Raw genomic sequence first — 24,331 nt, 5'->3', positions numbered from 1 at the left:
TCTCTATTTTCAGAATATGTACTAAGAGAGTGAAAATCACAAATGTGATAACCGGGCACATTAACCAGTGAAAGGTTCTGCTGCTCTTACGCATACATTGCTGAATGATGAAAGGGATGACTGACGTTTACATGCAGCTAGCTCTAGTGCATAACTGATTGTGTCCTGTCTGTATTTGTTTGCATGTCCAAGCTGGAGTTGAGAGTTATTGCTCTGTAAGGATGTTTTTGTAATTGCGTGCAGGTAGTGAATGATTTTAGTGTTATGATGGTGGTCTGGTGGTGGTTAGACGTTTAGTGGTCTGCTCAGAACTATAGTATATAGTGCATGTATACTATTTTTATTGAGTGTCACCTTCTATATCTAGTAGGCTGTTGCAAGAGACTAAACCATACCGTGATAAAACAGTAGGAATGTTCCAAAATTGGGAGGCCAAATTAGTGTTGTAATGTTATAGAAATGATGTGAGTTTGATCTGCCAAGAGCACGAACTAACGTTCGCTGTTCCTTCTATATTTGCTTGTATATGAAGACTGTAGGAACTCTTTCTCTATATCATTTCGCAATAGCTTTCAGTAGATACGAGTGCAGAGTGTCCTTTGTTGTAATTTTGATTCTGTCTAGTTGTTCACTAGAAGTGCTTGTATTTGCATTTACAGGAATGCCTTTGCTGACCCCTAGGCAATACAATACAATACAAAAAATCCCCACAAACTAAAATGCCTCGAATACAAGCTCGCCAATGCTCTAAAGCACGCACACGCGTATGCATCGAGCATGTAGTAAGTAAATAAAAGGTAGAGTCTAGACGTGCCATAGCCCTAGTATATAAAGAAATTTCAATCAATTAACTGTGCAAGCCTTGGAGTACGTTCTTCTAGACAGCGTCGTGCCATCTGCTACTATTCCAATTAACTAGTATCACGCGACTTCGTTTATATTCTACTCCAAGTAGCAATCGGTATGCTTGAGACACACCCACACGATGCAGAGCGCGCGTTAGCTCTTCGAACAACGTTCGTTCTCTCTGCCTCCAGTTTTTGTCGATATTCTTAAACTGCAAGGAGCCATGTATGAGCCCGAGGAAGGTAATACTGTTGGTCTAGGCTGCTTAGCGATCGGTCTAGATATTGCTATGTATTGTCACTAGTAATGGCTTCTATTTGAGCAGGTTATGGCGTAGAAGATGATGCAGCCGACGAAATCACGCCCGACTTGTGGCAGGAGGCTTGCTGGATTGTCATCAGCTCATATTTTGAAGAGAAAGGGCTCGTGCGTCAACAACTGGACTCTTTCGACGAGTTTATTCAAATGTCAGTCCAGCGTATTGTCACAGAAGCGTCTGCCATAGAACTAGTCGCTGAGTCGCAACACAGATCGATGAATACAGAAACACCTGTAAGAACAATTTCCAGATCACGTGACTAATCTGTAATGTCGTTGCGTGATTTTAGACTCGATTTCAAGTCAAGTTTGATCAGATCTACTTGTCTAAGCCAACGCATTGGGAAAAGGACGGCGCTCCCGTGCCAATGATGCCAAACGAAGCTCGACTTAGAAATCTAACGTGAGAATTATTTCTGTTGTTGATGCATAGGTGGATGTCTGTGAAGGATGCAACAGACTGGGTTATTGGCAGCTTGAAAGTGCTTCTAGTAATCTTTTTGCGATTTACTTATTAATTGAGACCCTCCCAAACATTTGTAGGGTAAAGTACAGTATTAATGTGTAGTGATGGTCTCTCAGTATGTCTGTCCCTAGAGCAACGACACTTTTCGAAGAGCTGTTGAAAGGCAGAGTGTTGCAGCAGACAAACGCAAAATGAAAAGTTATCTAAACACGAGGAAGAGCTGAACCTAAATGGATCAAGACCTAATGCAATACCTCTAGGGCCGTGTTTCCACTAGCTGCACCTTTAGTTTAGCTTAATTAAATGTGTTTAAAACTAAACAAGTTCAAGAAAGCGACTGTTTCCACTAGGAACTTGCACATCCTGGATGTGCTAAACAAACCGTCTAGGAACGCCTTAATTTGAAGTATTGGGCTGGTCTGTCGCCGAGTCAGGGCAACTGTTGGTTGTCACTGATTCAGCATCTGCTAGTAGGAATTTGCATGGTGATGACCAAGGATACCGTCTTCTGTCTGTCTCTGTAGCTGCTGCTTTCTTTCCATTAAGTTAACTAACAACCCTTACATCTTCTAGGGCAATCCTATCCCAGCAGAAGAGTCAATATCATCTAAATGGCGTTGTCAGAAGCCATCTAAACAAGCGCGCTACTGTCACGTGACAGTTAAACCTAAACCACTGCTGAACCTACTTTGAAGTAGATTTAAGAAAGTGGTTTAGGTTTAAATATAACTGGTTTAGTGCACCTGTTGAAACAGGTCAATTCTTAAACTAGTTTAGCTTAAACCGATTTAGGCAGTAGTGGAAACGTGCCCTAGTATTTGAACATTTTGGGTTTGGGGGAAACATAGCTGATGACTACCTCAACCTTTTTGAAACTCTAGAGACGTCGAAGGTTGCAGCAATGAAGCTGACTTTATCGATAGATGGTGCTCACAATTTTTATTATATTGCAGAAGTGTAATGCTAGAGTCATAAGATTAAGAGCGTGTCCGCACTAGCGACTAAACTAGTTTAAAAGTTGTTTAGATCTAAACATGATTAGAACTTATCATGTCTGCATTAGCAGAAACATGTTTAGTTGGGAGCTTAAAACACTTTTGCTAAACCTAGTTCATAGGTAGTTTAGTTCAAGTTGTTTAGGCGTAACTATCACGTGATGATAACGTGCGTTCCGTTAATGATGGCCTCTGCAAGTGCATCTTTCTTCTTTCTTCTTGGTCTTATCTATGCTCTTAAGGGACATTCTGGAAAGAAAGCACCTCAGGCAGTCCGAGGAACAAAGGAGAGTTGCTACAATGTAGAACACAACAGTTTAGCAGCAGGTCCCGTACATGAGAAAGCCAAGTGCGGACACCCTCAACTAAACAACTTTAGTTTCTGTCTAAGTTTTATTCTAAACTAGTTGAGAGTAGATCTAGTGTGGACACAGTCTAAACGACATTTCTTGGCAGAGTTAAGGACTCTCTTAGGACGTTCAGCACCATATCCACTAGTTAATTGTTGCAGACTGCTTAGTCAGATTTTAGAGTTAATGCAGCACTTTTACAGTTTGATTCAAAATAAGAAATCTGTTTGTCTGTCTGTCTGTCTGTCTGTCTGTCTGTCTGTATGTCTGTATGTATGTATGTGTGGTGTGGTGCTATCGCTCAATTGGCTAGATAGTGCGTTTGGAGAATGGAAACATCCGGGACTTTGCAGGGTTTCAAGTTCAAGTCACAGTGATGGCGAGCTATGGCATAATTTCCTTGGACAAGATACTCACACACAATGGCCTCTCTCGGCTCAGGAGTATAATGAGTACCTGGTCTTTGACTTGGGTGGCAAAGGCCTCCGACTGCGACAAAGTCCATCAGCCACTGGGGTCCTGGTGGGACTTCGGGTGCTCACACCACAGTTGGCGTCGCAGTCGTTGCTCCTGCAAGCACCTGGCCAGGCTCCAGGAGATGCACAGGAACCCAGCCATCTGGCTGGGGGCATTACCGTTTAATGGCAGTTCCTTATCCATTTGCCATTTTGCCATGTATGTACCCTGAAAGAAGAAATTTGTGCGGGAGAAAAATTGTGCTTTCTCTAGAAACATCACTACTTGTGCGGAATTAATTTGTGCGACAATAAGGCCATGCGCAATAAGATCATGCGCAAGGGAAAATATATGTGGAATTTATTTTTTGCGTTGGGCTTGTGATCGCACAAAATCGCATGAATATTTCTCCTGCACAAATTTCTTCTTTTAGGGCATGTCGGTTCGTTCGTCTGTCTGTTTGTCAGATCAGTGTTCTTGCTTGGATTTGGTCTTTCACGGGCACATAAAAGATGATGTAACTTTTGGTTGGCAAGGATTGATGCCTAAATATATGTCTCCTGTCATGTATCCTACTACTATTTACTAGAACCAAAATGTCACTCTAGCTATATGCAGCTGTTTAGATAGCTTAACTGCAAAGTCAGCAAAACTCATCTTTGTAGATGTTAGGGACATGTCAAGCATGACCATTTTTTGTAACAGCATTCCAACTCTGAAAAAGCACAGGTGTACAAGCGATTAGCTACAGGTGACAAAGAATGCAAATGCCTGAGGCATGCTGCCAGGAAAGTTAGGTCTTCATTTTCTGTGACACAGCTAGGCCAGATAAGCCATGTGGGAGTGGAGAGTGAGCGCATGGGATTACACGCCACAGAAACGTTGCTTGTTCTCGATTACGGAAATGAAGATAAGGGAGTAACGTATATGGATCGGTTTGTTTTTGTGAAATCTACTCATACAAGTTACGTATGTTTTTGTTGGACTTGGCGTTCAGGCAATTGCTTTTATTTGGAGTCACTTGTGGTAGAATTAATGAAAAACCAGCCATTTTGGTAATAAGTTAGGAGTCATCCATAATTGTCGACATTTACTCAAGCGTACAAAGCGTACGCTAGGGAAGGGGGTTAAGAGTAGTTGTACGCTTTTGGGGTGGATTCTAAAATGTCAATGATTTCTTTAATCCAGAAGTAGATAGGAAGCGATACTGAAATAAGGATACCGGTATTGCATTTACACGTACGCGTGTTGTATGTACGTTTGTACGTAACTATCCGTCGTAGTGTATGACGCATATAGCGTGCGCTAAGTGTTTGTTGCACTTGTTTGAAGCATACATTGCGTGGAACGGTACTTAGTATGTACTCTGCGGTAGGTACGTACTAACAGACTTGTCTAGGAGACCTTGCACTGTTCATAAAATTGCGGCGAACAGGCACTAGCAATTTGTGAATGCTTTTGTCTTTGCCAGCCCATCTTTGTCTCGCAGGAAGCTGTGCAGAAAGTGCAACGACAATGGAGAGACTGCTTGCCAGAATGACAAAATGTGCATATCAATCTTCGAAAGGGCTTCTAATCATTTAATTATCATAATGCCATTGTACGTTAGAATAGTTTCACATGACCAACATTTTTATGTATGCCTAAGGGAGGGAGGAGGAGTATGCAGAAAAGAGTACGCTTTGTAGGCTTGAGAAGAGTGTCGACAATTTATGGATGACCCCTTAACCAGTTTCTGACTAACATAGAATCAGCATGCTAGGCTACTAAGTAAGAGTCTAAAAGTCTGAAAACTAGTTGGGTGTTGGTTTCAACAGTGCATAAACTTTTGCATGACAGATACCCAGACTAATGAGAAATTGGTAGTCAAGTAGAGACTAGTGTGGATTTTGAAACTGATGTTGGTCAAAACAACTCTGGCCATCTGTTTTGGCGTTTTGCTTACAACTTCCCTCCTTGTAGGTATTCAGCTCCTCTTTACGTTGACATTCTCAAGACAGTAACTCAGGAAGGTGAGGAACCGGAAGTCAAGAAATGGGACAAAGTCTTTATTGGAAAAATCCCTATCATGCTAAGATCAACATACTGTCTACTTAGTGGGCTTACTGATCGAGATCTTACTGAACTCAATGAATGCCCGTTGGATCCAGGAGGCTACTTTATCATTAATGGGTCAGAGAAAGTACTCATTGCACAAGAGAAAATGGCTACAAACTCGGTGTACGTTTTTGCAAAGAAGGAATCGAAATATGCATATACAGCAGAAATTCGGTCCATGATTGAGAACTCGTCTCGTCCTGTGAGTTCTTTGTGGGTGAGTATGTTGGCTCGTGGTGGTGCTGGTGTTCGGAAGAGTGCTATTGGACAGAGAATTGTTGCTACAGTGCCATATATCAAGCAGGAATTGCCCGTGATTGTGTTGTTTCGTGCTTTGGGATTTGTGACTGATCGTGATATTCTGGAACACATCATTTATGACTTTGATGACCAGGAGCTGATGGAGATGGTAAGAATACATTTTGTTGTTTGTTGTTGTGTGTTGGAATGTTTCAAATAATATTTGTTGACCTACTTTGTGTAAGAATCGTCGTTCGATATTATGGTGTTGTTGGTATCTAGGAGTGTGTTTACACTGACATCTGGACTAACTATGATTAGGTTAACTATGATTAGGCCAACATTAGGGCAAGCGTGTTCACGCTGGTAACTAGGATTAGTAAGTCACGTAGGCACGTGAATATAATTAGCCGTGGCAGTTTTCATCTGTCATCTCCGGCAAGAATTCGTGTGAAGTGTCTTGATGAATCCGTTCTTTAGGTTTTGAAGAGGGAAATATTTAGTTTGCTTTCTCTGGCAGCTCCTTTAGGGATGGGATGGTTGTTGCATGTACAGTCACATACGTAGTATACATCTGCCTGCGCTTCCTTATACATCGTCATGTTGTTGCTGCATTTGTGCATTTAAACATACAGCACCACATCAGAAACATCGGCGGCATGCTCTTCTTGTACATGTATACTACCTCACGTGCCAAAGTCATGTGCAACCACTAACGCCACTAATGTGGTTGTAATACTACTCTTTATGGCATTAGAATGGTGTTACACTAATCATGATTGGGACCGGTGTGAACACGCTCTAGGACAGTGATATTAGATAATTGTTTTGGGTTCTCATTGACTTTTGTGTTGTATTTATTTCGAATGGAGATGTATGAATCTGAAATTACAAACATGTAGGAAGTTGTTGGAGAGCTTGGCATGTGTTTTTTCAAAGTCTTATTGTCGTGTCAACATTGCAGTTGGTTGTTTGGCACACAAATTAAACGTATTGTAGTAGAGTATGACAATCTAAATGTGACGAAGAAGAAATAGATTGGGTTACCGTTAGTTAACCCTGGGCGCATGCGCGAGGGTTATGGTAGTTGTCGTGTGTGTCTGTCTGTCTGTTCTCGCTGTAGCTGCTTCAGCGTCCCATCCTTTGATATAGTTTTTGCACTTTTGCGTATGTCGCTGAACATGTTTGGTAGGTTTGCTTTATTGTGCTGATTCTTTGGTAGAGCCCTGAAGTGATCAGTGTAGTTGAGTTGTAGGTTCTGTTTGCAGATGACCGAAACGGGTGAGTTTAGTTTACTATGTGAGTCAATAGGGAACTCAATTTGCTTTTGACTGTTTGTTTGTTATTTTGGTGTTGTCTGATACCATTTCTGCATCTTGGGATGATTTTAGGAATTGATAACTTTGAACTGTTTTTCCCTGTTGATAGTTGCATTCCTTGACATCAATGCAGTGAGGGTTTTTGTGGAAGCAAACTCACTGTTTTTTTCAAAATTTTTACTTCAATGCCTTCACAGGAAGGTGCAGTGGGTTAGGTATTCATCTAAATGAATAATTGTTTGCTTTTCTTGATGGGCATCAATAGTTTACACTTTGTGTCATTTGGTGTTACTTTGTGGTTAGTGTTATAGGAAGCATAGTACATGTCCACCTGTGTTAATTAATAGACCCTATGCATAGATGTGACAGTTCTTGTCTGCTTTATTAAAGGGAAACTGCAACGGAAAGACAACCTGATCTCAAAATGTAGGCTTTATTATGAAACTTCGTGCTATGCTACCTTCAGGTTAACAGTCGCTTTGGTAGCGGAGAAAGCGTGGGTTATGTACGGAGCATGTGCCAGGCTGATACATTATTGGAGCTAAGCTCTGCTTACACCAAATGAATTGCCTGCCTAGCTCAGTTAACTTGCCAGTAAACTACACGAAGACTAAACGAGAATGGTAACTATAGAGGGATCTTGTGTTTTAAGGCCTTAGAAGAGCTCTCTGCAATGAAAGTAGGATGCTAGAGTCTGTTTTCTCCCAGCAGATGTGACCCTCTTTTCTCACAGAAGATGAGGCTAGTGCAATAAAACTCAAGGGTAATTAGCGTTAGCTTTTGTTCTAGTAATCTATGGAGAGAAACATTCAGTGTGTTCAAATATGAGGTTCTCTTGGAGAGATCTGAGTAAGTGGACACGCCCTTTTCAAACAGTGGCTGGATGAAGTGTTAGAGGTGCAGAATGACTTTGATTGAGCCTTAAACTTTTACCCGAGCACAATGATGTAGACAGTGTAGCTAGTACTGTAGTATGTAAGTTGTCTACACCCTGCATAGTGTGTAGACTCGTGACCATGGCAATATAATGCCCCTTTGTCTTTCCTGGAGATTTAATCCTGTATCGCGGCTCATGAGGCATCTAGAAGCCATGCTGATCGGAAAGCTGAGCACGCCAGACTGCTACCTTTAGTAAATTTGACGTGGACGTACGACTAGAGAACAACAAGAAGAGGCATGTCTGCCTACACAGGTTTCTTGAAGAGAACGTCTACACTTTCTTGACATACTTGAACCTTGTGCATGTTTCTCTTCGTAGATCAATAGAGCGAAGGCTGACGCTAATTACCGTTGAGTTTTATTGCGCTAGCTTCATCTTCTGTGAGAGGAGAGGGTCAAGTGTGCCGGGAGAAAACGGCTTCTAGCATCCTACTTTCGTTACAAAGAGCTCTTCTAAGGGCTTAAACCACAAAATCCCTCTATAGTTACCATTCTCGTTTAGTTTTCGTGTAGTTTGCTGACAAGATAACTGAGCTAGGCAGGCAATTTATTTGGTGTAGGCGGAGCTTAGCGCCAATGACGTATGAGCCTGGCGCATGCTTTGTACCTAACCTGCATTTTCTCCACTACCAAAGCGACTGTTTTGCCTGAAAGTAGCGCAGCACGAAGTTTCATGATAAAGCCTACATTTGAGATCAGGTTGTATTTCTGTTGGAATTCCTCTTTAAGTTAACTACTTGAAGCTTTCAATACTCATACCCCACACGCACTGCCACTGTAGTCGATTTATTTGAAAGAAATGTGCATGGTCAAAGTTTGAAATTTTATGGCAGATGTAGTCGTAAATCTTGGCAACCTCACAAAATTTTCAGTGGTAAAGGAGTTTAAGATTTTTCCGTATATTCATAGATATGAAATAATGATAATGATTGTAGGACTTCAGAGGTGTCACTCTCAGTCTCACCTGAGTAATTTCACTATTATACTCTAGAGCACAAAACCCAAATTATATTGGGTCCACCATAACTTGAGTGACTTTAGTCGTCAGCATGGCAGCCTTACTGGAATAATTGGTCTTCACATGAACTCAGTTAGTCGTCAAATGACAACTTGACAACCACTATTTCGAACACTGACATTGGTGTGAGCGTGTGTGATAGCACCCACAGTCAAGTGTATGATTTATAGAACTCGCAGGCCATGTCTAGCTTTTTTAAACAAAGGAAGCCAGTTTTTCTTCTGTTTTGAAATTTTTGTACCTTGCAACTTTGAATGTCACCTAAATTTTGAGTTCTGGTTATTTTTGTGGTGGGTGGCAGGCAGGCAGGCAGGCAGGCAGGCAGGCAGGCAGGCAGGCAGGCAGGCAGTTGTGGAACTTTATATAGTTACCTTGCTAACTTTGTATTATATGATGTATGTTTGAAATATATATTATTAGGACAGACAGACAGACAGACAGGTAGGCAGGCAGACACATCGACAAACTGATCACTTTATCCCTTATGCACGTGTGTGGGATATGACAGTGACTATCAGATGGGTAATCCAGATAAATGTGGCACAAATGTTAATGAGATTATGATCTGTTATTGTTTCTAATATGATGCTTACATGGCTATGGTAATGAAGGTATTCGTGTCATGTGGCAAGAAGTAAAAATGTATACCTGGGAAATATGTTCTGGTATACTGGTATGTATTTTATGGCATGGTAGTTTAAATAGCATTATCAGTAGAAATGTTAGTTAGATTTGAAATAGAAATTACAAGCACCATTAGAATGGCATTTGTGAAAGTTCCTAATTTCCAATTGTGCGTAGAATTGTACCTGATTTTCTGTAATAAAGTGTGCTATGTATTCAGTCGTTTGATGTGATGTTTAACACAGTTATAACGCTGGCAATGGCAATAGTGGATACTACCGATTAAAATGAGGATGGTTTCTAATGCACTTGTATAAGAATGTTGAACTTTTCTGAAGGTTACCTTAAGTTGCTCTAACTTTGTCAGAGAGCTACAAAGCAATACCTAGCAATGATGTCCTGTTGCTCAAGTAGCAGAAACTGAATTTTTCAAACAGTTAAGTGCTTGTCAGCAAATTGCAAATTACTATGAAGTCTGCAGGATACAATGAGGGATCTGTCATCTTCTATGTTAATGAATTGAATATTATTTATTTATTTATTTATTTATTTATTTATACTATATGTCTTTAGCATATTCATGTAAGTTTTTTGTGTAATTGTTGGTTTGTAAATTTTTAGCTAAAGCCATCTCTAGATGAAGCATTTGTTGTCCAAGAACAGACTGTAGCTTTGAATTTTATTGGTGCTCGTGGAGCAAGGCCAGGAGTTGCCAGAGAAAGGAGAATCAAATATGCCAAGGAGATTATGCAGAAGGAGATGTTGCCACATGTGGGAATCAGTGACTTCTGTGAAACAAAGAAAGCCTACTTCTTAGGGTAAGTTGATTTGGGTTCTGCAGTTGTTGCAGTGATGGTTAGGCATCCTAACTTAGGTAAGACATAATGGTATTTGATTAGTGTGCTAATGGCTATGGAAACAAACTGTTATTTGCATGATTATGTAGCAGAATATTTTGTTATCGTAGAAAGCAAATGTTGCTGTGCTGTCATGAGTTTCTGTTTTGTGCAGCATGTGAAATTGTTTGAGGATAGATCAATAAGATGAGAAAGGGCTTTTGATCATGGTACAGAGTGCAGTGTTTGTAATTGTTTAGTGTTTATTGGGCAAATAAGTGATGTTATACATCAATCGGAGCAAGGCTGTGTGTCTTTGCTATCTTGGTTGGTTTTGCATTGTACTGTGGCTTATGCCAACAAAAATCTCATCTGTGGTGAGGATTTGACATGCCTTAATGCAGTACTGCTACAGTACAATGTAACAGTAGTATAATTTGGTATAAGTGAATTATGCTAACCTGTGGCAAGATTGTGAATTGACAGACAAGGATACAACTGGTTTAGAAAGGGAGGAGATTTTTGCTACTTTGTAGACGCTGCCAGAAAGGCGTTTTTTGTTTTCCAGTTAATGTGAAAACTTAGAAGTATGTTTTTTGAGTTTCTGATGCAACTAAGCGATGCAAATTTTTGTCACTTATGTCAAGAAAAGCAGGCAGTTGTGTGGATTGGGTCGTTGACAGCGAAAGCATATCATATGCAAACAGATAGGACGGACTTACAAATGTTCACTTTTTAGTATTGGTAAGCTTTTGAAAATTGTAGTTTAGCCACAGCTGCAATGATATGCATGAAACTAAATTAGACATAGTAAAATAACCAATTATTTTGGGATTGTTATGCATATTAGTAGGAATTAAGTCAAGCTGATGGGTAATGTAACTACTAGTATTGTTTAGTGTCACAGAGAGTAGAAAGTGACTTTTCTTATAGATACATGGTTCATCGACTACTGGTTGCAGCTAGTGGACGACGTGAACTAGATGATCGAGATCACTTAGGCAATAAAAGACTGGATCTTGCTGGTCCTTTACTGGGCTATCTCTTTCGAGGTCTGTTTAAGAATTTGATGAAAGAAGTTCGACTCTATGCTCAGAAATTCATAGACAAAGGAAAGGTTAGTATTAGTAGGAACTTACACAGTTGGAAACACTGTTACACAGAATGTTTGTATGGTCAGTTAACAAGCGGATGACTTGAGGCAAAATTGGTTGTCTACACAGAGTAGATAGGCAGAGTGAACAAACATATAGGGCAAGTGGTTGGTTGTTGGATTTAAACTTTGACACTCTGACAAACTAGACAGCTCTTGGAGAGCGCAAGCCTTTGCCAAGGCAGCTCTGTTACCTCATGTTAACAATTGTTTCCATGGCAAGTTTTGAAAGGCTATTGCATGTGTTTATCTTAGCATGTACGCGGACCGTTAACTGACATAATTTGTCTATCAATAGTTGCACAGAGATGGTATGGGTGTGCAGGAGTTAAAGTGGAATTCATCTCAGTTTTCTCATCAAAAAGTTCTTAGCGGAGCCGATGCCTTGAAAGGGGACCCTGATTAGGGTTAACCTCCAAAACTAATCAATTGTTCCTCTATCAAAGTTCTATCATCTTATCAAATTTTATCAAAATCCATCACATTTTGAGTAATCCTATCCACAAACACAAAAAAACACCAATAAAACATAGCCTCTTGGCAGAGGTAATGAGCAGGCATGCAACAAGGCAGCTGACTCATAATTTTATACTTGTATAGCTAGGTAAATTGACAAATTCAAAGGTATGTGATAGGAATAACTGCTTGTAGGACTTCAATGTTGAGTTGGCTGCTAGACCAAAGACAATCACTGATGGTTTGCAATATTCATTGGCTACTGGCAATTGGGGAGATCAGAAGAAAGCACATCAATCAAGAGCTGGTGTTTCACAGGTAGGATTTTGTGTTACCGTGTATTGACTGAAAGTGAAGGTACTGAATTGTAGGTGTTGAATCGTCTTACATTTGCATCAACTTTGTCTCATTTGAGGCGACTAAACTCACCTATTGGGCGTGATGGCAAGTTGGCACGCCCTCGGCAGTTGCATAATACTCATTGGGGAATGATCTGTCCAGCAGAAACACCAGAAGTATGTCTCTCAGTCATGGTGTCTGCAGTTGTCTAGTTATAGTATATGTATTGCTTCAATGCCTGTCTGCCTGTTTGTGTATCTATTTCTATTTGTCAAAATGTATGTATTTGTGCATCTCTGCTAATACCTTTTATATCCTGAGAACTAATATTTGTCTATTATGATTTTGTTTGTTGGCTTGTCTGTGTCTGTTTGTTGTTTGTATGTGTCAATGGTAGTATGTATTTATATATTTTCTATCTAGCTAGCTGGATTGTTTACACTTAGTCTGTTTGTTTAGGGTCAAGCTGTTGGTCTGGTGAAGAATCTTGCACTCATGGCATATATCTCGGTTGGCTCACAACCCAGCCCTATCCTTGAATTTTTAGAGGAATGGTCCATGGAGAATTTAGAAGAAATATCTCCATCAGCAATAGCCAAGTAAATTAGGCTCTTGAATTTTGCACACAAAAAAGTATAAGTTGTGCTTCTTCTAGTGCAACCAAAATTTTTGTTAATGGCTGTTGGGTTGGCATTCATCACGAACCTGAACAGCTAATGGCTACTCTGCTCAAGCTCAGACGACAGATGGACATCATTGTGTCTGAGGTATGTACCATGTCATTACCTGCTGGCTTTGTAGCTGCTCCAGGCTATCTGTTTGTTTGGAATGTGTTCTTGTTCTGAATTAAGTTTTTAACGCAGGCAGGATTTACAAGCTTCGTTTAATTAATTAAGGTTGGTTGTAGCTTCCAGATAGCTAGTTGTGTTTGGATCTTATTATTGTCTTGCATTTTTTTGTGAAGTGTCTGAAACTGTGCAATACTCAGAGTGTGGTTACAGCATGTGCAAAGTCAGTAGGTTTACTTTGTGTTGTAATCATGAAAAGTGCAAGTGCCTGTGGTAATTACAGTTATCAGATTTTACAGCATAAATGTGAGCTTAGCAGAATTTATACACAAAAGTCTTGAAATTATGGGGAATAGTGATGCGTAGAGGTCTGAACTGGTTCTTTTGCAGTGCAATATATTAGTCACCACAGTTGACTGCAAATTTATAATACAGATTGTAAACAGGGATCGAATTGTTAGTGAGCATCTTGTAGTACGAGGGAAACTTTCAAGAAAATACAGATCAATGTTGTGCGATAGTGTAGTATATACATCCGGGAACTTGTATTGTGTTAGTTTGTTATTGACCGGCATTTAGTACTAGGTTACTAGGTGTAGTATATACATCCGGGAACTTGTATTGTGTTAGTTTAGTCATTGACCGGCATTTAGTACTAGCCAGTCATTCTTGAAATAGATCGACTTAAGTTAACAGTAAGACCGGCTGAGCGCGTGCTAGAGGGACACAGTTACTTGTGACATCTGGCGACGAGGATGGCAGCAGTATTTGGACAAATAGCGGAGTTTGACGAATCAAAGGAGGAATGGCCACTCTATACAGAAGGTTAGAACAATACTTCGCAGCAAATGGCATAGACAACGCTGATAGACAAAGAGCTATTCTATTAAGCGTGATTGGAGCTCTCACGTATTGAACTCTACGAAGTTTAGTGGCTCCGTTGAAGCCTAAAGAGAAGTCAGTCGACGAAATACTACAGACGTTGACAGAACATTTTGACCCGAAGCCATCAGTAATAGTACAACGATTTAGATTTAACAGTCGATTGCATCAGGAAGGTGAGTCGGTCGCTAAATTCATGGCAGAACTGCAGCAACTCAGTGAGCATTGCGAATTTGGGGCGATGCTTAATGATATGCTACGAGACAGACTAGTCGTAGGAATAATGAATAACCGTATACAGCGACGGCTGTTGGCAGAAAAGGAGCTGACATTCAAGAGGGCATATGAATTAGCGATTGCACACGAAACAGCCGAAAAGAATACTGCAAAGTTAAAGCAGAAGGAAGCAATGAGTACGCCTGGCAACCCAGAAGGAAAGTCTGTACACCAGTTACAGAAGCAGCCTGTACACCAGTTAGAGAGGCAACAAGTACCCAAGGCAGGTAACAGACCTATTGACAAGATATCCGGGTGTTGTTATCGCTGTGACAGGGACACAAACAGTTCAAGTGCTGGTTCAAGGATGTCAAATGTTTTGGTTGCGGCAAAATTGGGCATGCGAAGGCTGTTTGTCGCACAGTAAGAAAAATGGCTCAGAAAGAGGACAGTGGTAGAAGTACATACAAAATCGGCTATGAGGAGGCGCAGTCAGATACAAATGAGGGTGAGGAGGTTGAGTGGATTAGTGGCAATATTCATTCTTTGCACAAAGGAAAAGAGAAGCCGATGAAGACAACGTTGACTGTACAAGGACAGCCACTCGAGATGGAAATAGACACAGGAGCAAGTGTCAGTATTGTGAGCAAAACAACATGGAAGTCAGTCTAGAAGAAAGGTGAAGCACCATTGAAGGATACAAAGAAGATGCTGAAGACATATACTGGGGAACTAGTACCTGTATGTGGAAAGTTGAAAGTGTGGGTAGACACTCCTAGATGGACGCCGACTGTCTTCCGCTTGTGGTAGTGGCAGGCTCTGGTCCGAGTTTATTAGAGACTGGATTTGACAAGTACAAATTGATGGGGGAAGAGTCCATCTTTTGGAGGCAAACCCTCACCAAGGAAAAGTGGAAGGGTTATTGTTATTACACAGTGAAGCGTTCAGTGGGAAGTTAGGCAGATTGCAAGGTGTGGAAGGAAAATTGCCAGTGACAGAAACGACGAGTCCAAAGTTTTACCGACCAAGACAAGTACCGTATGCTTTGAGAGAGAAGATAGAGGAAGAATTGTTTGACCTCACAAAAGCCGGAATTATTGAGGCAATTCTCTATTCGGAGTGGGCAGCTCCCATAGTTCCAGTAGTGAAAAGCAATGGAAAGGTCAGAATCTGTGGAGACTATCGGTTGACAGTGAATCAAGTGTTGAGATGCGATACTTACCCGATTCCACGCATTGAAGACTTGTTTGCTCGAATAGCAGAAGGACAGCAGTTTACAACCCTGGATTTGGATAGAGCATATCAACAGCTTGTACTTGATGAGGAATCACGTAAGTATGTAGTCATCAATACTCGCCAGGGGTTATTTCAGTATAATAGACTACCGTTTGGTGTTTTATCGGCTCCTGGTATCTTTCGAAGGACGATGGAAACTCTGTTGCAAGAAATTCCAGGAGTAGTGGTCTGCTTAGATGACATATTAATAACATGAAGAAACGAACAAGAGCATTTGTCTAACTTAGGTAAGGTGTTGATGAAATTGGAAGAGGCTAGACTAAGGCTGAATAAAGACAAATGCTGGTTCATGCAACCTGAAGTAGTGTATTTGGGACAAGTCATTGACAAGACAGGGTTACATCTGGACAAGGGACGAATTCAGGCAATAATGGAAGCACCCAGACCACAAAATGTGACAGAATTAAAAGTGTACCTAGGATTGCTATCTTATTATGACGAATTTGTCACAGAATTTGTCAACAGTTTTAGCTCCACTACATAGATTGTTTCAAAAAGGAGTAAAGCGAAACTGGTCATGTGAACAAGAACGAGCTTATCGCAATCAAAACAACTGTTAGTGTCAGCCAAAGTGTTAGCACATTTTGATCCACAGCAAGAGTCCGACGTAACTTGTGATGCTTTTTCGTACGGTTTAGGTGCTGTATTGGCTTAGAGAGGAAAGGACGGAAAAGAACATCTAGTAGCGTTTGCATCGAGAACATTGACGAAAGCGGAGAAGAATTACGCACAGGTGGAAGGAGAAGCATTGGCAGTAGTTTTTGGTCTACAAAGATTTCACCAATATCTGTTCGGTAGAGAGTTTGTGCTAGTGTCAGACCATAAACCACTGGTAGGATTGTTGGGGGAAAATACGCCTCTTCCGCCAATGGCATCAGCGAGTATCCATCGATGGGCCATGATCCTATCAGGTTACAGTTATAAGTTGCGATACAAACCAGTCCGGGACATCGGTAATGCAGATGCCTGCAGTCGATTACCCTTACAACTACCATCGACAACTGAGGAAGAACAACCAGAGACAATTCAATTTTTACAGCAACTGGAATCGTCATCAGTATTGGCAAGAGATGTTAGAAGATGGACAGAACAAGACCCTATACTGTCCAGGGTACAATATTATGTTCATCATGGTTGGCCCAATAAACCACTAATCAAAGCATTGACTCCTTACTAGCGAACAGCAAGTGAATTATCTATAGAAGAGGGATGTGTATTATGGGGTACAGGATGATTGTACAGTACCACCAAGGGCAACAACGAGTTTAGCAGGAGTTACATGCTGGGCATCCTGGTATGGCACGGATGAAAGCCTTAGCCAGAACAATAGTCTGGTGTCCAGGACTGGATGGAGACATCGAACGCAAGATCCAATGTTGTTCTAGTTGTCAAGAAACAAGGAATGCACCACCACCCAAAGCTCCATTGCATCCCTGGTCTTGACCTCATCAGTCGGGGATGAGGGTGCACGTGGACTACGCTGAACCCTTGCTAGGAAAAAATGTTTCTTGTGTTCATTGACGCACACTCGAAGTGGATTGAAGTAGAACCTGTAGAATCAGCGAAGACGAAAACTATTATTCTCAACTCATGGAATTCCTGAAAAACTGGTATCAGACAATGGGTCAGTATTCACCAGTCAAGAGTTTACCGATTTGTAAAATCGAATGGAATAGACCACATTGAACAGCACCGTATGATCCGTCTAGTAATGGGCTGGTGGAAAAGCAGTACAAGTATTGAAGAAAGGACTGTCCCTAGCAAAGCAAGGAACCTTGACATATCGCTTGACACAAGTGTTGTTCAGCTACCGGATTACACCGCATTCCACGACAGGAATATCACCTGCGGAATTATTAATGGGTTGCAAATTACGGTCACGTTTAGATTTGTTACACCCCAACTTGGAGCAAACGGTACACAAAAAGCAATGGCAACAGAAACATTTCTACAAGGGCAACGGGAATAGTATGATAGACCTTTACAATTGGGTGAGAGTCTACATGCACTTTTACAACAGAGGCCGTCCTGAGGTAGCTGGTGTAGTTCAGTTTGAAACAGGCCCCCTATCGTACACTATCAAACTGAAGGATGAGAGGGTAGTCAAACGACATTTGGATCAGATTTGGAAACCTTACAATCAGAAAGACATGAAAGAGGTGAACCAGAAGACCTACTGGTGGAACCAATACATCCACTGGATAAACCATGTTCAAGAGCAATGGTACCGGTATCGCCGGGAGAACTCGAAGAGTGGGATGTCGCACCAGACTTACCAGAACAGCAACAAGATGGAGTGGACAAACAAACAGAACAGGACGCAGAGGTACCATCGCCGGAGATTAGCACAGGACCAGAAAACTTAGAGACACACATGGAACCAACTATCAAATCTAGGTGCCAACAAAGGAGTAACTCCAGTCCGCCGTTCCAGCAGAAGGAGAAAGGCACCAGACAGACTGAATTTTTAGTAGATTAGACTATTGCGTTGTACTGCATACCTCTTAATTGTTAATATGAGTCGCATAGTCCGGGGGGGGGGGGGGGGAGGATGTAGTACATACATCTGGGAACTTGTATTGTGTTAGTTCAGTCATTGACCGGCATTGAGGACTAAACAGTCATTCTTGAAAGAGATCAACTTAAGTTAACAGTAAGACTGGTTGAGCGCTTGCTATAGGGACAGTGACTTGTGACAGATAGCGAGATTAATTGACATGCTGTCAAGAAGCTGGTCTATTTTTGTCTTGTTTTTTGGTGGTGGCAGCTGGTCTTCATTTGTGTCCTCAGAAACTCTAGGAATTGGAACAACCAATTGCTTGCTGACTCCTGAATCACTGTATATATGTACTTACTGCATTTCTGAAGTCAAGTGAATTTGAATATTGCTCGGAAGACCCATGCAAGATGATGTGCAGGTAGTGTGCTTTCCTGATAAGCAGAAAACAGTGGCAAGAATCATGCTAAACTGAGTTCAATAATAGTAGCTGCTAGCATTTAGGGGCCAGTAATATGCGAAGTTTGAAAGTTTATAGCTATGTTGGACACTGTAGCGACTGTGTACACACAATTAGCAAATAGAATAGTAATGAACCGACAGATGTGGAGGCAATTGCCTTAGCATACACTGTCTCTAGCCTTTCCACTGCTTAACCTCCTAGAATTTAGAGGGTAGGAATTAGAACTGTGGGTGCAGTTCCAGTGACATCAGTCTAGTTGATATCAGTGTCATTTGTTATCAAGCTGCATTTGATTGCAGCTTATGACTTGGTCAAATCGATAATAAGATCATGTTTTAGGAGAACAAGATGCACTGTAGTAGGTGAGTTGAATCTTGATCATTTGTTACGATGATAAACTACCAACTATTATCAACAATTCTCGGTGAAATACTTAGTAAATTCTAATTGTATGCATTTATGTTCAGTGTCAACAAACTTCAGGAGAATACCAAAACCTTTCAATAAATCTTTGAGTTTGCTACTTCTCTTGGCTCTTTTCCACTTAAGTGACGATGGTAGATGTGCTAAACAAAACCTTGACATTCATGTGATGACTAAATGTGCATGCCCGATTAATTAATTAATAGGTAGTGCCACGTTGATCGATACCAAATTAGTGAATCATAAGTAATCGATTAATTGAACAAGCAGTCTAATCCCACAACACTGATGAAGTTAATGTGTGTTAATAGCTCTAACTGTGCCGACCTTCCTTTGTGAATTTTGTTTCTATAAGAGCAAAATGCAGAACAGAAAGCAAAAAATTATAAGGATTTTGCATGTGGTGCATCTTGGGGATATTGTAAAAGTGTTCTATGTATGTGCGTACGCAGCTCTTTCATAGTTTGGTACACTGTATCGCATATGGCTGTAATAATAGAGACAAGGACATTCAATGTGCTATTGCTCGGCCATTTGGAACAAACCTTCTAAAATAGTGCTTACGACGGCAAAGATTGTGTAAGTACCAATCACTTCACTTTGTCAGATAAAGTGAGATCTGAGAACAACAGTGCAAGTCTGTATAAAAGTGGATGCCTTTCCAACACGTTTTTAAAGTAACACAACCAAATCTATCGACAAGCAGGAGACATTTTTACTAGTTTGTGTTGTTCAGCATACTATCAAGATCTGCCACTGGATCACTCACATTAGCACACGGGCTCTCCCTTTATTGCTAGTAGAGTCACTCTTTCCAAAGGACTTCTTTATGACGATGAAAATGGTGGGTGGTCTCAAGATGGGCCATGTGTGGTACTTTATGATTTTATCTCTCCTTTCATTTATCGCTAAAGGAGAGATAAACTCCCTTTATTGCTAGTAGAGTCTGGTGGAAACAGACTCTGGAAAAGAGTCACTGCAATGACTAGTTTTGCGACACATCAACTTGTACACTGTTTGTAGGAGTTCTCATTTAAACTATATTTTATACAATATACAGTGTTTGGCTAGATAAATGAATCATTATTTGTAGTAGGTTTGTGTCTATTTGTTTTGGTTTATTTATTTTCTAAATTTTTAGCGTATTTCTGTATTTGTTAGTGTTTTGTCAGTCGTTTTGTTTATCTGTCAATTTGTTTGGACTGCTGAATGTCTAACTGTGTGCATGTTTGCTTGTTTTCTTTACTTGCTTGGCTGCTTGTTTAATTTCTGTTTATGCACTTAGCCTGACTTTACTCAGAGTTGCTGTGCACAAGACTAGTTTTACCTTACTTATCTTTCTATTGTGTTGTGGTAGTGTTTGGTATGGTTATAGTTTGCAATACTGTTTGCTTAGGTGTCAATGGTTCGAGACTTTCGTGAACAAGAGATTCGTATTTACACTGATGCTGGTAGAGTGTGTCGCCCGCTTTTAATTGTGGAAAATCAGAAGCTCCTTCTTAGACGTAGTGATATAGACAAACTTAAAGAACGAGAATACAACAACTATGGATGGCAAGACCTTCTAGCTAGTGGTGTAGTTGAGTACATTGATACATTAGAGGAGGAGACACGAATGGTTGCAATGACACCAGATGATCTTCATGAGAGGGGTGATCTTTACTGCAGTACGTACACTCATTGTGAAATTCATCCATCGATGATTCTTGGAATCTGTGGCTCAATTATTCCATTCCCTGATCACAATCAGTCACCAAGAAATACATACCAATCTGCTATGGGCAAGCAGGCTATGGGAGTTTATATAACAAATTTTCATGTGAGGATGGACACACTGGCTCATGTTTTGTACTATCCCCAGAAGCCACTTGTAACAACGAGATCAATGGAGTATTTAAGGTTCAGAGAGTTGCCAGCTGGTAAGAGCAATGCAAAGAAACTTGGTTGCCATTCTTACAGTTTTAATTGCTTCAATTTATTACAAGCAATGAAGAGTGTAGTCTGCTATTCTATTGCTATACATTGTTGATTCACGTCTGTGTCAAACTAGCCTTTTTGCAAGCCTAGAGTGTGAAGTATTTATAATAGTGAGGCTTATGGATAAAATAAATCTGCAACTAACCACACCAATTTACTTGCCAAATAGACATGTTTAAATGAATTCTTTTAGGTATCAATGCTATTGTTGCCATTGCATCGTACACTGGATATAATCAAGAAGATTCAGTTATTATGAACTCATCTGGGATTGATCGAGGCCTTTTTAGGTTTTAAGATCACATTGTTTTATACTACATCAGCAAGTTGGTTTCTTGTTGGCTATTACAGGTCTGTATTTTATCGGTCATATCGTGACTCAGAGTCTAAGAGAGGCCTTGACCAAGAGGAGACCTTTGAGAAACCTTCGAGAGAGAATTGTAGAAGTAAGAGTTATGTATGGAAGTAGGGGTTGTATGTGCTTACTGTGGAATGCTAACTGTCACTAATGAATGAGAACTTGTATTGGAGTGCCTAGTGAATTTGTTTTAAACCCCCAGGGTTAGGTAATTTTCTATCTCTGACATTAAGTTTTAGGAGTGCTAAAATTGTTGTTAGTGCAATAGTCTTGGTGCCTGTGAGAATGAACTGTTTCAAATCAGAGAGACACACATACCAACACTGAACAGTATTGAATGAAATTGCCAGACTAACTTCTACGATAGCATGACGGGAAGTGTATGCTTGGTTGACAAGGATCTAAAACGGTATAAGCAGCTCCACAATGCTAGAAGACCACGAAATTGACAGTAGATATTGCGTCAGTTTGATGATGTATTAACTTTGCAAGAGAGGCGGTGTTGTGGCTTGTTTGTGTCCAACCTGGATTTATCTGATTGCAGCAATATTACTGTTAATTAGTCAATCATGTTTGCTCATTATTAGTTAAGTTGTCAGATTTTTAAGTAGGGTTGTTGTTTTTGCTTTACATTACGTCTGCATAACTTTGAAGTGTGGGAGTACTTCTTCATTTGAGTATGGCAATAGTTGTTACATGCTTGCTGTGTGGCAGACATGCGTCCTGGTATGTATGATAAATTGGAAGATGATGGTATTATCGCACCGGGCACTCGAGTCAGTGGTGATGATGTGCTAGTGGGAAAAACAGTCACACTACCAGTTGGGGAAGATGAGGTTAGTGTATGACAGTATGCTTCTGGTGACATTGCTCTTACTGTTACTCATTACTTACTGCTACTTTGATGCCTATTTGTGGATTTTCTTTAGGATAGTGCTGCTAGAAAGTTCACAAAGCGAGATGCAAGCACATTTCTTCGGAGTTCGGAAACTGGCATTGTTGATCAAGTGATGGTTACTGTCAATCACGAAGGCTACAAATTCTGCAAGATTAGGGTAAGATCTTGGCTGTATTGTGTTTACTGTCTCATACATGTGGTCGTTGACTCTCCAGGTTCGTTCAGTTCGTGTTCCACAGATTGGTGACAAGTTTGCTAGTCGACATGGCCAAAAAGGAACAATGGGAATAATGTACAGACAAGAGGTGAGTCAGTGGTTTGTTTGATGACATGTGTATGCTTGTTGACCACAGCTGTTTGTAGGATATGCCGTTTACTTGTGAAGGTATAACTCCGGATGTTATCATTAATCCCCATGCTATTCCGAGTCGAATGACAATTGGTCACTTGATTGAGTGTCTTCAAGGCAAGGTGAGTAGTGTCCAAGGATATATGTTTTCAATACCTTTTTAGTTATTTGTGGTGTGTGCCTGTCACACACACACACACACACACACACACACACACACACACACACACACACACACACACACCACATCATATGTGTGTGCTTTTAAACTTGTTTAGGCATTGGCTACCTATACTTAGTGTAGTTTATCAAGCGTTTGTAAATACTCGTAGTCAATCAGCGACTATGATCACAGTTTGTGCTCTAAACTCTTTTTTGCTGTTTGGCTGTCAAACAGTAGTTTAAATTTTTTGATATGTGGTTGGACTGTTTCAAATAATAATATAATTTTGTTGTGTATTCAATCTGTGAAGGTGTCTGCCAATAAGGGAGAAATTGGAGATGCAACACCATTCAATGACACTGTAAATGTACAGAAGATTTCACAGTTATTAGCGGAATATGGTTATCATTTGAGGGGCAATGAGGTAGTCTGTTTGACTTTGAAACTGTAGCGGTTGTGATGTGTATGCATGTGGGTAGGTGTTGTACAATGGTTTTACTGGAAGAAAATTGAATGCCCAAATTTTTCTTGGCCCTACCTATTATCAACGGTTGAAGCATATGGTTGATGACAAAATTCATTCAAGAGCTCGAGGTCCTGTCAATATCCTAACTCGCCAACCTATGGAGGGAAGATCACGGTTGGTATTTGTGCATTATGTTAGTGAATATGTGGCTACTATTAAATTTGCTTGTGGTTTTTATATTTATACATGTATGTATGTATGTATGTATGTATGTATGATATGTATGTATATCTGTTTTACCGTTTGTTTGTCTGTCTGTCTGTCTGTCTGTCTGTCTGTCTGTCTGTTTGTCTGTCTGTTTGTCTGTCTGTTTGTCTGTCTGTCTGTCTGTCAATAAAACAATCTGTCTGTCTGTTTGTCTGTTTTCTGTGAATTTTGTATTTTGTTTGTTGTCTTTTTGGGTATGTGTCTGTTTGTTCTAATGAAACCAATCAGTCATGTGTCTTTTGACCGAATTTTGTAGTGATGGAGGTCTTCGGTTTGGTGAAATGGAACGGGATTGTCAAGTCGCTCATGGAGCTGCTCAGTTTCTCAACGAGCGATTATTTGAGGCATCCGATACATACCGCATACATGTGTGTAACATATGTGGCCTCATTGCGATTGCCAACCTTCAGCATCAAACTTTTGAATGCAAAGGCTGCAGAAACAAAACTCAGGTCAGTGCTGCCTCTCTCTTTTGTTTTGTTACTAGACAAGTAACTGATTTCACATATCAACAGGTCTCTCAAGTACGAATTCCATATGCAGCCAAGCTTCTGTTCCAAGAACTAATGGCAATGAGTATTACTCCTAGGATGATGGTCGCATAGACTAATTTATAGGAGTGACAAGAAATGTAGGGTGTACTGTTACTTGTGTCAGTTTGCTAAGTTTGTTGAACATCTTGTGAATTATAGAGAGTGCCCTCTTGTACTCATACCATACCCCAATACAGAGGAAACATTGCTTACTTTCTTCTTGTATTAATTAATTAATTAGCGTCTTATGATGCCATGTCATACCAACATAATGTTTGCATGGAATGGCAGTTATGCCAGTAA

General features: G+C 40.5%; 1 protein-coding gene across 1 annotated transcript; it reads left to right on the top strand.

The window, feature by feature from the left end:
- Positions 1–1,011: 1,011 nt before the first annotated feature.
- Positions 1,012–24,276, top strand: LOC134176740 (DNA-directed RNA polymerase II subunit RPB2). The gene is made up of 21 exons (XM_062643401.1): positions 1,012–1,088; positions 1,172–1,398; positions 1,455–1,567; positions 5,394–5,937; positions 10,290–10,486; positions 11,438–11,621; positions 12,309–12,431; positions 12,485–12,628; positions 12,912–13,051; positions 13,108–13,219; positions 20,414–20,936; positions 21,188–21,284; positions 21,346–21,440; positions 22,067–22,188; positions 22,282–22,407; positions 22,466–22,555; positions 22,614–22,721; positions 23,073–23,186; positions 23,242–23,402; positions 23,752–23,947; positions 24,011–24,276. Exons 1-21 carry the CDS (start codon positions 1,070–1,072, stop codon positions 24,098–24,100), a joined length of 3,525 nt encoding a protein of 1,174 aa, XP_062499385.1. The 5' UTR covers positions 1,012–1,069; the 3' UTR covers positions 24,101–24,276.
- The last annotated feature ends 55 nt before the right edge of the window (positions 24,277–24,331 follow it).

This window comes from Corticium candelabrum, chromosome 1 (assembly GCF_963422355.1).
Source record: "Corticium candelabrum chromosome 1, ooCorCand1.1, whole genome shotgun sequence".
NCBI classification, from domain to species: Eukaryota; Metazoa; Porifera; class Homoscleromorpha; order Homosclerophorida; family Plakinidae; genus Corticium; species Corticium candelabrum.
Note: the sequence above shows the minus strand (reverse complement) of the source record. Positions and strands in the feature narration are given on the sequence as shown.

Coding starts and splice junctions, on each gene's coding strand:
- LOC134176740 (XM_062643401.1), top strand. Junction 5,938..10,289: donor ACCAGGAGCTGATGGAGATG/GTAAGAATACAT, acceptor GTAAATTTTTAG/CTAAAGCCATCTCTAGATGA. Junction 22,408..22,465: donor ACAAATTCTGCAAGATTAGG/GTAAGATCTTGG, acceptor TTGACTCTCCAG/GTTCGTTCAGTTCGTGTTCC.